The sequence below is a fragment of the Pelobates fuscus genome, chromosome 5 (assembly GCF_036172605.1).
Source record: "Pelobates fuscus isolate aPelFus1 chromosome 5, aPelFus1.pri, whole genome shotgun sequence".
In the NCBI taxonomy this organism is placed as follows: domain Eukaryota; kingdom Metazoa; phylum Chordata; class Amphibia; order Anura; family Pelobatidae; genus Pelobates; species Pelobates fuscus.
The window spans coordinates 32,262,079-32,272,921 of NC_086321.1; the positions used below are offsets into that span (position 1 = coordinate 32,262,079).

At 40.2% G+C, this 10,843-nt stretch overlaps 1 protein-coding gene across 1 annotated transcript; it reads left to right on the forward strand.

Annotated features, from left to right (window-relative positions):
* The first annotated feature begins 2,392 nt into the window (after positions 1-2,392).
* On the forward strand, positions 2,393-9,420 carry CETN3 (centrin 3). The gene is made up of 5 exons (XM_063456754.1): positions 2,393-2,515; positions 2,810-2,945; positions 4,975-5,089; positions 6,326-6,517; positions 9,146-9,420. Exons 1-5 carry the CDS (start codon positions 2,499-2,501, stop codon positions 9,187-9,189), a joined length of 504 nt encoding a protein of 167 aa, XP_063312824.1. The 5' UTR covers positions 2,393-2,498; the 3' UTR covers positions 9,190-9,420.
* Positions 9,421-10,843: the final 1,423 nt, after the last annotated feature.

Sequence of the window (10,843 nt, forward strand, 5' to 3'; positions counted from 1 at the left end):
CTGTCAGTCCTTACATTGGCTTCCTGTATCCTATGAGTCAATTCAAAGTACTAATCAATATCTATAAAGCACTGAACAATTCTAGCCCCCCATGTCTTCTTAGATCCATAGGTATGCCCCTTCTCTGTCTCTCCACCCATGACCTACTCCTGTCCATGGCTCGCACCCGTACGGCCAACACATGTTTGCAGGACTCCTCGCGGGCAGCTCCCTTCCAGTGTCAAAGCCTGCCTACCACCTTCAGACTCTGACCCTTAGTCTTCAGTCATTTAAAAAGTGCCTTAAAACCCATCTCTTCAGGAAAGTTAATGGCCTTCCAGAGTAACAATCTACCTCACATACCTGTCCCTTGCTCTCTCCTAAAAGGCAGCACTCTTCTCCGGCTTTAAAGGGACACTCCAGGCACCCAGACCCCTTCTGCCCATTGGAGTGGTCTGGGTGCCAACTCCCACTACCCTTAACCTTGCAAGTGTAATTATTGCAGTTTTCATAAACTGCAATAAATTACCTTGCAGGGTTAACTCATCTACTGGCGGTCTACTAGACAGTCCCCTTATGTATAGAGGCAATTGTATAAGTTCTGATCAAAGCGAAACCTAGGATTTGAGCTATAGGTCTGTCCAACCATAAGTTTACCTCTTTCATGTTAAGTGCACCAACACATTTATTATATTATTTATATAGCGCCAGCAAATTCCGTAGCGCTGTATACTGTATAATTTTGTTCTGGAGAAATGGGGCTTTCATTTCATATAAAATATTTATATATGAAACACTACAGGGTCAGGTTTTCTATTATAAAGCGGTTTGTTCATCATGTTAAGTTGACACACACTCTCTCTCTCCTATTTACATTATAAAACACACCATAATAAGAAATTACTAGACAATGCTACCTTGGTGCACTATATGATGCAAGGCATCATGGGAGAGAATGATTTGCATAGTGTGCCAGGACAGCCCATCTATCAATATACAGTGATAATAAGAAACAGTAAAATAGTGATTAGCATAGTGTGCCAGGACAGCCCATCTATCAATATACAGTGATAATAAGAAACAGTAAAATAGTGATTAGCATAGTGTGCCAGGACTGCCCATCTATCAATATACAGTGATAATAAGAAACAGTAAAATAGTGATTAGCATAGTGTGCCAGGACTGCCCATCTATCAATATACAGTGATAAGAAACAGTAAAATAGTGATTTGCATAGTGTGCCAGGACTGCCCATCTATCAATATACAGTGATAAGAAACAGTAAAATAGTGATTTGCATAGTGTGCCAGGACTGCCCATCTATCAATATACAGTGATAAGAAACAGTAAAATAGTGATTTGCATAGTGTGCCAGGACTGCCCATCTATCAATATACAGTGATACTAAGAAACAGTAAAATAGTGATTTGCATAGTGTGCCAGGACTGCCCATCTATCAATATACAGTGATACTAAGAAACAGTAAAATAGTGATTTGCATAGTGTGCCAGGACTGCCCATCTATCAATATACAGTGATAATAAGAAACAGTAAAATAGTGATTAGCATAGTGTGCCAGGACTGCCCATCTATCAATATACAGTGATAATAAGAAACAGTAACATAGTGATTAGCATAGTGTGCCAGGCTGTGCCAGGACAGCCCATCTATCAATATACAGTGATAAGAAACAGTAAAATAGTGATTTGCATAGTGTGCCAGGACTGCCCATCTATCAATATACAGTGATAAGAAACAGTAAAATAGTGATTTGCATAGTGTGCCAGGACTGCCCATCTATCAATATACAGTGATACTAAGAAACAGTAAAATAGTGATTTGCATAGTGTGCCAGGACTGCCCATCTATCAATATACAGTGATACTAAGAAACAGTAAAATAGTGATTTGCATAGTGTGCCAGGACTGCCCATCTATCAATATACAGTGATACTAAGAAACAGTAAATAGTGATTTGCATAGTGTGCCAGGACTGCCCATCTATCAATATACAGTGATAATAAGAAACAGTAAAATAGTGATTAGCATAGTGTGCCAGGACAGCCCATCTATCAATATACAGTGATAAGAAAGAGTAAAATAGTGATTTGCATAGTGTGCCAGGACTGCCCATCTATCAATATACCCCACTGGGAGGATAATAACCAGCCCAGGCTGACGCCATCACAGCCTCCCATGTTTCCCGCTCTGTGTAACCGCCTCACATCAGATCTTCATCCTACCACTGACTCGCCCTATCGAGCGATCTAGCGTGACATCTTTATATGCGCCAGCCGTGACGTCATTATACGCGCGACAGCAAAGAAAGCGAAGTGGACCAATCAGATCGCGGGCTGTCTTCCAAGCCGGGCTCGTTTCTAAGGGGAGGGGTCATGCCCCCTCAGCCAATGGCGAAGGCGCTAAGTTGTTTACAGGGCGGAGCTAACTGTCTGTGTGCTGCTGTGTTCTCTCCCGGTGTCTGCATTGGATCCGGTGTCGGAAGGCGGAGAGGAGGGCGCCATGAGCCTGGCTGTGAGGTGAGTGCCGGCCCGGAGCCGCTCTGTTACCGGGGAGAATTATCGTTATAACCCCTGTGTGTGCTGTCAAGCCGATCAGGCCCTGACTCCATGGAGATTAATAAACCGCTTACAGCTTATCAGCATCAGAGAACTACAACTCCCGTGATGCTCTGCTAGCCTTTCCGCAGGTTTAGCATCATGGGAGTTGTAGTTCTTAAATATCTAGGCTCCTACCCTTTGCAAAACTGGGCAATGACCCCCAGGTTCATTCACTTTAATGGTTAATGTTCACTTTCTGTCTTTATATTTTAGGACAGACTTGGTCGTTGACAAAACCAAAAAGAAGAAGCGCAGAGAGCTGACAGAGGAGCAGAAGCAGGAAATCAGAGATGCCTTTGAATTATTTGATACTGATAAGGATAAAGCAATAGACTACCATGAACTCAAGGTAACATTTAATGTTTTTTTTGAGTAATTCTGAAAATAAACTTGGCTATAGAGAATGTAACACATAGTGTGAGATCATACACACACGATAGGATTTTGTGGTGTTTGAATCGTGTGTGTGTGTTTTATTTATGTTATTTATGTATTTTTCATGGTGACGTGAAATTTCATCCACAGGCACTACATATATTCTTTTTACTGACGATAATAATTATCAAACAGAAGCAGGTGCTTTACAAGAAATCACATCTTAAACATTAAAAATCACATCTAGTATGTGTTAACGTTTTTCTTATTTTCTTCTGTCCTCTCATGCTTTTATTCCCTTTTAAATTTATATCACAACAAATTGCATCACGATCTACCTCAGTCTATGCAGAGCCTGGGCAACCCTTCTAAATGAGAAGGAGGAATAGAGACATTTGAATTTCTTCTTTATTTTCTTTATGCTGACTGCCAAGTGTGAAGGACAGATCTTGTAAAAAGAACAGAGAGGGAGCTAGGAGTAACCTCCTAATGGAAAAAAGATATATGACCTGATTTAAGAGGTTCACTGACCACCCCTCTCCTTTTCGGCCAGCGTCATTCCTTCTTCACCATACCTTAGTGGTATCGGTAGAATCATAAACACTGCTGACGAACTAATCCACCTGATGTGGCGTAAATCTGATGCCCTGTCTTTGAGGCTTTGGTTTACTAGGATGGTGGATCTTCAGACAATGGAGGAGCTTGTTTTCAGCACCTCCGGTAGTATTGATAATTTGGATACAATGGATAGCCACTACCAAAACCGCTAATATTCAGAAACCTCTGGATAGCCCTCAGATTTTCTACAGTCGTCACTAATGACATCTACGGGAAACGACAAGCTTGACAAACTGTAGCTTTGCCTTTTGTCTAGTGGTGGAAAATACTAGTCCAAAGTAGCCAGTCTGGGGTTTAGTTAAATTCGAACACAAATATTGAGTATTTTTATAAAGACTTGATCTTTATAAAACACCAATTTTTGATGTGGTACTGACAGACGCTTTTAAAAAGCAATTTTTCTTTTCCTGACCTAAATATAGAAACTTGTTAAGCAGGTCTTATTGGCAACAATGCCAAAATCATTTAGGGTACCAAAAATATCAATATAAATAGTCTGAAATAACAGATCTCTTCCCACTACTCGTTTTCCTGGCATTATAGCTTTTCCCTTTGTCAGGCTCCCCACTTTCCCGTTGTGCAGAAGGGTGCTGCTGGAACTATTCATGCATAGCATGATGATGTCCAGTATTGTTTTAGGCGACCAAAAAGTCGCCTTCAAGCCCCACGGCCCCTCTAGTGGCTTTCCGGTAGACAGCCACTAGAGGAGGAGTTAACCCTAGCAGGTAATTATTGCAGTTTATAGAAACTGCAATAATTACAGGGTCAAGGGTGATGGGATTTGGCAACTTCAATGAGCTGAAGTGGTCTGTGTGCCCACAGTGTCCCTTTAACAATGTAACAATATATCAAGCCATACAAATATTTCCTGTATTTCCCTGAAGCATAATATATTGTTACTGTGTTATCACTCAGGTGTATACACTCACTAGGCTGGAAAGGTCTGGTATTTGAGACTATTTTTCTTGATATTTTCTACTAATTAATTAAGAAGGATAATCCCTGAGTAAACATAGTGCTGCTCCACTGGCACAAGGCACTAGAATTTCTGTTTGTGAAAAAAAAAATTCTGATATATATAGCTCTTTAACTGCTAAATACAATTTATATACTATCTGACAAAAACAACAATGTTTTAAATCTAGGAGATTAGGTAGCAAATTTCGTTCCATCTTGGGAAAGGGGATTAGAAAGGTTAAGTGCCAGCTGGGTAGGGGGATTGGGCAGATTAGGAAACAGGCTGTGGTCTTGAGCTAGTAGCCAGACTAAACATTTACTCTTAATTTAAAATGTGTATGGATTGTCAGGTTGTGTTAATGAATGGTTGTATATATTAATTTCCCCAATTGTGAGATAACAAACATTCCATGTTTTGTTTTTCACAGGTAGCAATGAGAGCATTGGGGTTTGATGTTAAAAAAGCGGATGTTCTAAAAATTCTAAAGGATTATGACAATGAAACAACAGGAAAAATAACATTTGATGATTTTAACGAAGTTGGTAAGTGTCCTTAAAGCTGCACTGTCATGCCGAACGTAACTTTCCCCAATCGCCTTTTCTTTTCTTCCTACCTGATCTAGTTTTCTTTTAAAACCTAAGACAAACTAGGGACATGACCAGCTTTGACCCACTTCCTGTGGTCATAGGAATTTTCGGTACTTTTAGTTTATTTCGAAATTAGAATGAATGAAATTCTTGCAGCCGCTTTTAGATAGCTCCCTAATTCCAACGGTAATAGGAAGCCATCTACCAAAAGGCTGAAAGACCAAAATTGGTCTTTAAGCCAACTTTACTAATACTAACTAAAGATCACTTAGTTTTTGTAAATAAGTGATACTGCCCCTACTTGCTATGCCATGAATAGTGACATGTCTACGCAACATGATAGGCGGGTGGGGGCCCGAAGTGACAATGGGGGGGGGGACCTATTGTCCTCCCCTGGCTTGTTACCCATGCGCGTTGGGTGGGGGCCCTAAATGGGGGAGGGCTTCAGTTTTTCTTTTTGCAAAACTGAGCAGCCACACGTATCTATCTCCTCGTAAGAAATAGAACAAACGAACACTGACATTCGGTCATGTGAAATTTCTATGCATTCATTCATCCTTCTGACAACTTAATAGATGAAATTCCCGTCTGAATTTAGGACAGTAGCGAATGCACAAGTATTTTACTGGGCATGCGCGGGAATTTCAAAGCGCTATTTAGTGTGGGCAGATGGCGTGTCCCACGGGGCCTTCATCTGCCCACACAAAGATGGCTGCGCCCAGGACCTAGGTCCCGGGACAAAATAAAGTTGAAATAAAAGGTAATAGGGGGTGCCTAGGGGCATTTGATGGTTAATTAGATGTAGTGGAGTTGGGAAGGGGGTTAATTTGCTTTATTAGCGTTTTTATTTATTTTTTTATGGCAGTCTCCCTTAATTTTATTTACCTGCCCAGATTTGTGTAATGGTATTAAAGATAATGGTATTAAAGACCTCTTTAATGACCATTAAGTTACCAAAATAGCTTTGAAGATTTTTTTTTTTGCTCTTTGCAAATGACAGTGTAAAGCTTATGTGTTTGTTACCAGAGATTATACTGCACCATAAAAATAAATCCCATACGTCCCTCATAAGCAGAGTATTCCCCTTTGCTTTACTTATTTTTTTTTTTTAAATGATGGTTTGTATAATTTCAAGAACAAAAAATGTACATTAATCTCATTGCTTGATATCTGTCTTTGCTTATTATTTAGTAACAGATTTAATACTCGAACGTGATCCACAAGAAGAGATGCTAAAGGCTTTTAAGTTATTTGATGATGATGACTCAGGCAAGATAAGCTTGCGAAATCTCCGACGCGTAGCTCGAGAACTTGGTGAAAATATGACCGATGAAGAATTACGAGCTATGATTGAAGAGTTTGATAAAGATGGTGATGGGGAAAGTAAGTTAAGTTTTTTTTTTAATTATTCTTTATTTTGGTTGTGCATATAGAAAAGAGTACAGGCAAACGTACTATGCCACAGCAGCATAAGCATGCAACAATAATAATGTTTAAAGCATTATTATGACATATGAGGGACATGCACATTTTTATAGTAATATAGAAGAGATATATGTGAGGGTCAATGCAAACAGTAAAAAAGTAAACTATGTTTGGTGCTCCAACAGGTTTATACTAAGCTTAGATTGATAAGTAAGCAAGAGTAGCTGTATTTTGGGAGTATCGAAAACATGTCAGAATTACATGTCTGTCGCTGAGTGGCTGAATACATAAGCTAATACATAGATATGTGTGTATGGAGCAAGATATATTAACCACTGGAGATATAGACTGAGATGGCTACCTAATGGGGTATTATGGTAAGCTGGTTATATATAGTGACAACCGATACAGTGTGCTCACGATTAGTATTGAGGCATGCCAACTGTGAGTAAGAATAGTGGGCGCTTCAGCCTATGCCCATTAATGGGAATTTCCTGTCACTGTTGGCCCCTCTGATGGAGCCCTCTGGATCAGCCCCAGCTTTATCACACGTCGGCAAGATGTTCTCCTGTTTATCAACGCGGCAGTCGGCTTCAGCCCGTAGGTGCAGAGTTGAGCATCGCTGATCAGAGGCCTCTGGGGCAGATGAGTTGTATGCAGGTTGGGCTTGCTTGTTGATACAGCTTTGGATCAACAAGAGCGAATGCGTGTGCCCAGGTAACATGGCACTGTTTCCCGCCATAACAATCTTTGGTGTCTTCTTTTCCGCTCTGGAGGCTCGAGGTGGATACCCATACAAGGGCGCCTGGTTGCAGGGCGGATCCAGAAAGCCACCGCTCTTACAGCAAGATCGTAGGTCAGTCCACGAGTGCAGAGCTTAGACCAGAAGATCACACAGAGCCGGTCAAAGGCCACTAGAGGATGCATGGGTGGCTGGATACAGGTGCTCTTTGTTGTTGGCCCCAACAGTGCAGCCATCTTGATTGAGCCTCGGCAGTCCAATACTGCAGAACAAATCCTTGTTGGTTCATGTTGTTTATTTAAATGGATAAACTGGGCAAAAGCTCCCTCTATTGGTAAGAGAGCATGCAGATATGTGACATTATGCCTGAAACACACTTTTTTGTGTGATTCTGCATATTCCACAAAGCATTATGGCAAAATTGTGGAAACTTGAATTGAAGGGAGGCATCTGTTTATATAGGAAAACACAAGCGGACGATAAAACATAACCAATAACTGATAAGATTTGATCAAGTAATCAATAACATGTTTAATTACATTACACTCACCCCTGGTGACAGAGTGTCTGAGCAGCAGTAACTCAAAGTGGCAGGCTGTACTGATTACAATTAATTTACTTACAAACAACAACAACACAACCTAAACCACCGATTTTAGAACATGTGATTCCCACCGGATTAACCCCTTAGATGCCTACTTAGTTTTCTGTGTCATACAAGCTTTGTTATTTTTATATTTTTGCTTATTAAATGCATAAACAAACACCTGTATAAGTTTGCTTATCTAGGTTATTGTAGCCCATACTGGGTTCCTTTTGGGTAATAAAGCTCCACTCACTTGTACACCATTGACGAAAGCATGTATCTGATCTGCATGCTAAACATTCTTCACAAGATCACAGCAGAGACTATCTGAAGCCACCATTTTCCTGCAGGCAACTCATTAACCCTCTTGTGCTTTTCTGTGAAATGGAGGCAGCGGTACTCGCTAGACATGCGCAGAATTTAGTTTTATGTGATTCTTCCGAATAAAATTCCTTGTAATCGATTCTAAATTGTTTTTACCTGTTGGGTCTACAGGTGAGATTGATTCAGGATCGGTTCATTCTGGTATTGATTGACAGGAATTTTATTTGGATGAATTAATTCAAACACATTTTTGCACAAGTATAAAAATCACTGGTAACCTGTTCCCTTCTCTGACAGAAAACCAGTGTTGATACACATCTCCTTCTGCCCTTTCTCCTCATGCTCAGGCGTCGTGTCACTCTTTAACCACCATTGAGACACCTGCATGAGTGTCCTTGCCATATAACATGCTTTATCCTATCTGTTCCCAAATCTCTTATCAAGACACACACAAACAGTCTGTGATTTTGACATTTTCCAGTTGTGTTGCAATAGGACAATGACCGAATCAGAGTCTTGAGAAGTAGGTTGGGTACAGTTACAGCATCTGATTGTAGAACCTACAATGGCAGTCTGTCCCCCAGCAAGTAAGATTAGAAATTACCTTTAAATAACATGTTAGATGACAGCAGCAACTCAAAAACGTCATGTGTGACTGGCTCCAGGAATCACGTACTCTTCTTAATTTGTTTACAAAAGTTTTATTCACAAATTATAATTTTTTTAATTGTATCAGCCCCTAGTAAGACAATGTATAAATATATATGAGAAAACTTAGATGACAGTTATGCTTTTGTTATAGAAATGCAAAAATATTAAGAGAAAATGTTATTTTTTTGTTTAAAAAGTTTTTTTTTTGTGTGTTCTTATAATGGCACCTCTTATATATATATATATATATTTTTTTTTTTTTTCCCTCCCTTTCCATATGTAGTTAACCAGGAGGAATTCATTTCCATAATGACTGGAGACGTATAGCAAGTCCGAAAGCAGATGTTGCCGTGATATCAACATGCTCTCCACGATGTTCCTGGAATGTGTAGTAGTGTTTTTTGTTTTGGGATTTATCTCCTTCATGAAGGACCAACATTTAATACTATTTAAAGTCTGTATGTTGTAGCGTATTATGTTACATTGTAATATTTCTCTTTTTTTTTATTTGTATAATAGTTTTTTATGCAGATTTTGGAAATAAATCATATCATTCTTTATGGTTTCTTTTCTTTGTAACAGCTGTATTTAAAGCATTATTGATTGACTTCAATGTTGTGAATAGGAGGAGAGATAACACTGGATTAACTCATTGATATTTATTATTATTAGTAATTTGACTGTACCTCACATTTAGAATGCAAAATTAGTTGCTTTTTTTTAAGCTAATCTATTCAAACCTGACCCCTCTTCTGCAAACAAAAATGTTATAATCGTTAAACCGTTTTCCTGCCACTGCAGGTCCCCTCTCCCTCCCATCCCGGGCTGCTGAGTGGGTTAAAACCCCTTCAGTGACTTTTAACTGTATCCAGCACGATGTCCCTCGGCGCTGGTTCAGGATCTGCCCACGCTCCACGGCGGGGGAGACCTATTGAGCATGCGCGACCGGCGGCGGGTGAGACCTATTGAGCATGCTCAGCCGGTGGCGGGGGAGACCTAATGCGCATGCGCAGCAATGCTGCGCACGCGCATTAGACCTCCCCATAGGAAAGCATTAAATAATGCTTTCCTATGGGGATTTCAGCGACACTGGAGGTCCTCCCATAGCGTGAGGACGTCCAGCGACGTTATAACACACTTTTCATGTTCTATAAACATGGAAGTATCCTCTAGTAGACAATATTTACCTTGAAGGGTTAAGTCCTCCTCTAGTAGACAGCCACTAGAGGAAGACTTAACCCTTCAAGGTAAATATTGCAGTCTATGAAAACTGCAATAATTACATTTGCAGGGTTTGTTGTAGTGGGAGTTGGCACCCAGACCACTCCAATGGGCAGAAGTGGTCTGGGTGCCTGGATTGTCACTTTAATAAAATAATGCCCTATTGGCAGAATTCGATATGTATCCCTTGGAAAACTCTCAGAGTATTTTAAAATACATTTTATTTGCTCTAATCCAGGGCCGGGCACAGCAGCCTGGCGCTGTTTGGTGCATCTACATCTGACGATACGGGAGCCGCGCTGAGGTCCAATCAAAGGTTTCTCATAGAGGGCAGTGCCTGTGACATTCATTGAGAAGCCTTTGATTGTACCATTTTACTGTTTCGAGGATATATATATATATATATATATATATATATATATATATATATATAATAATACCGTGCACTCAGGCTTCACTGTAGCCAAACCGGGTGCAACACCAGGGCTTGGATATCCAAATAGAAAAAATGGTTGGTGGCACTCACGGATTCCGTTAAAATATAACTTTTATTCCAGTAGGTTAAGACAGATCAACGTTTCAGTCCATCTTGTGGACTTTCATCAGGATCACAAATACACGTTAAAACCATATTGTTTATATAGGAAGTGCAATAAAGAAATATAACTCACCCCAGGTGCTGCGTGTAAACGTGTGTATCCCATTCAGGTGCTACGTGTGAAAACCGGCGTCCTGCTGGATCATTTGCGCATGTGCGTGA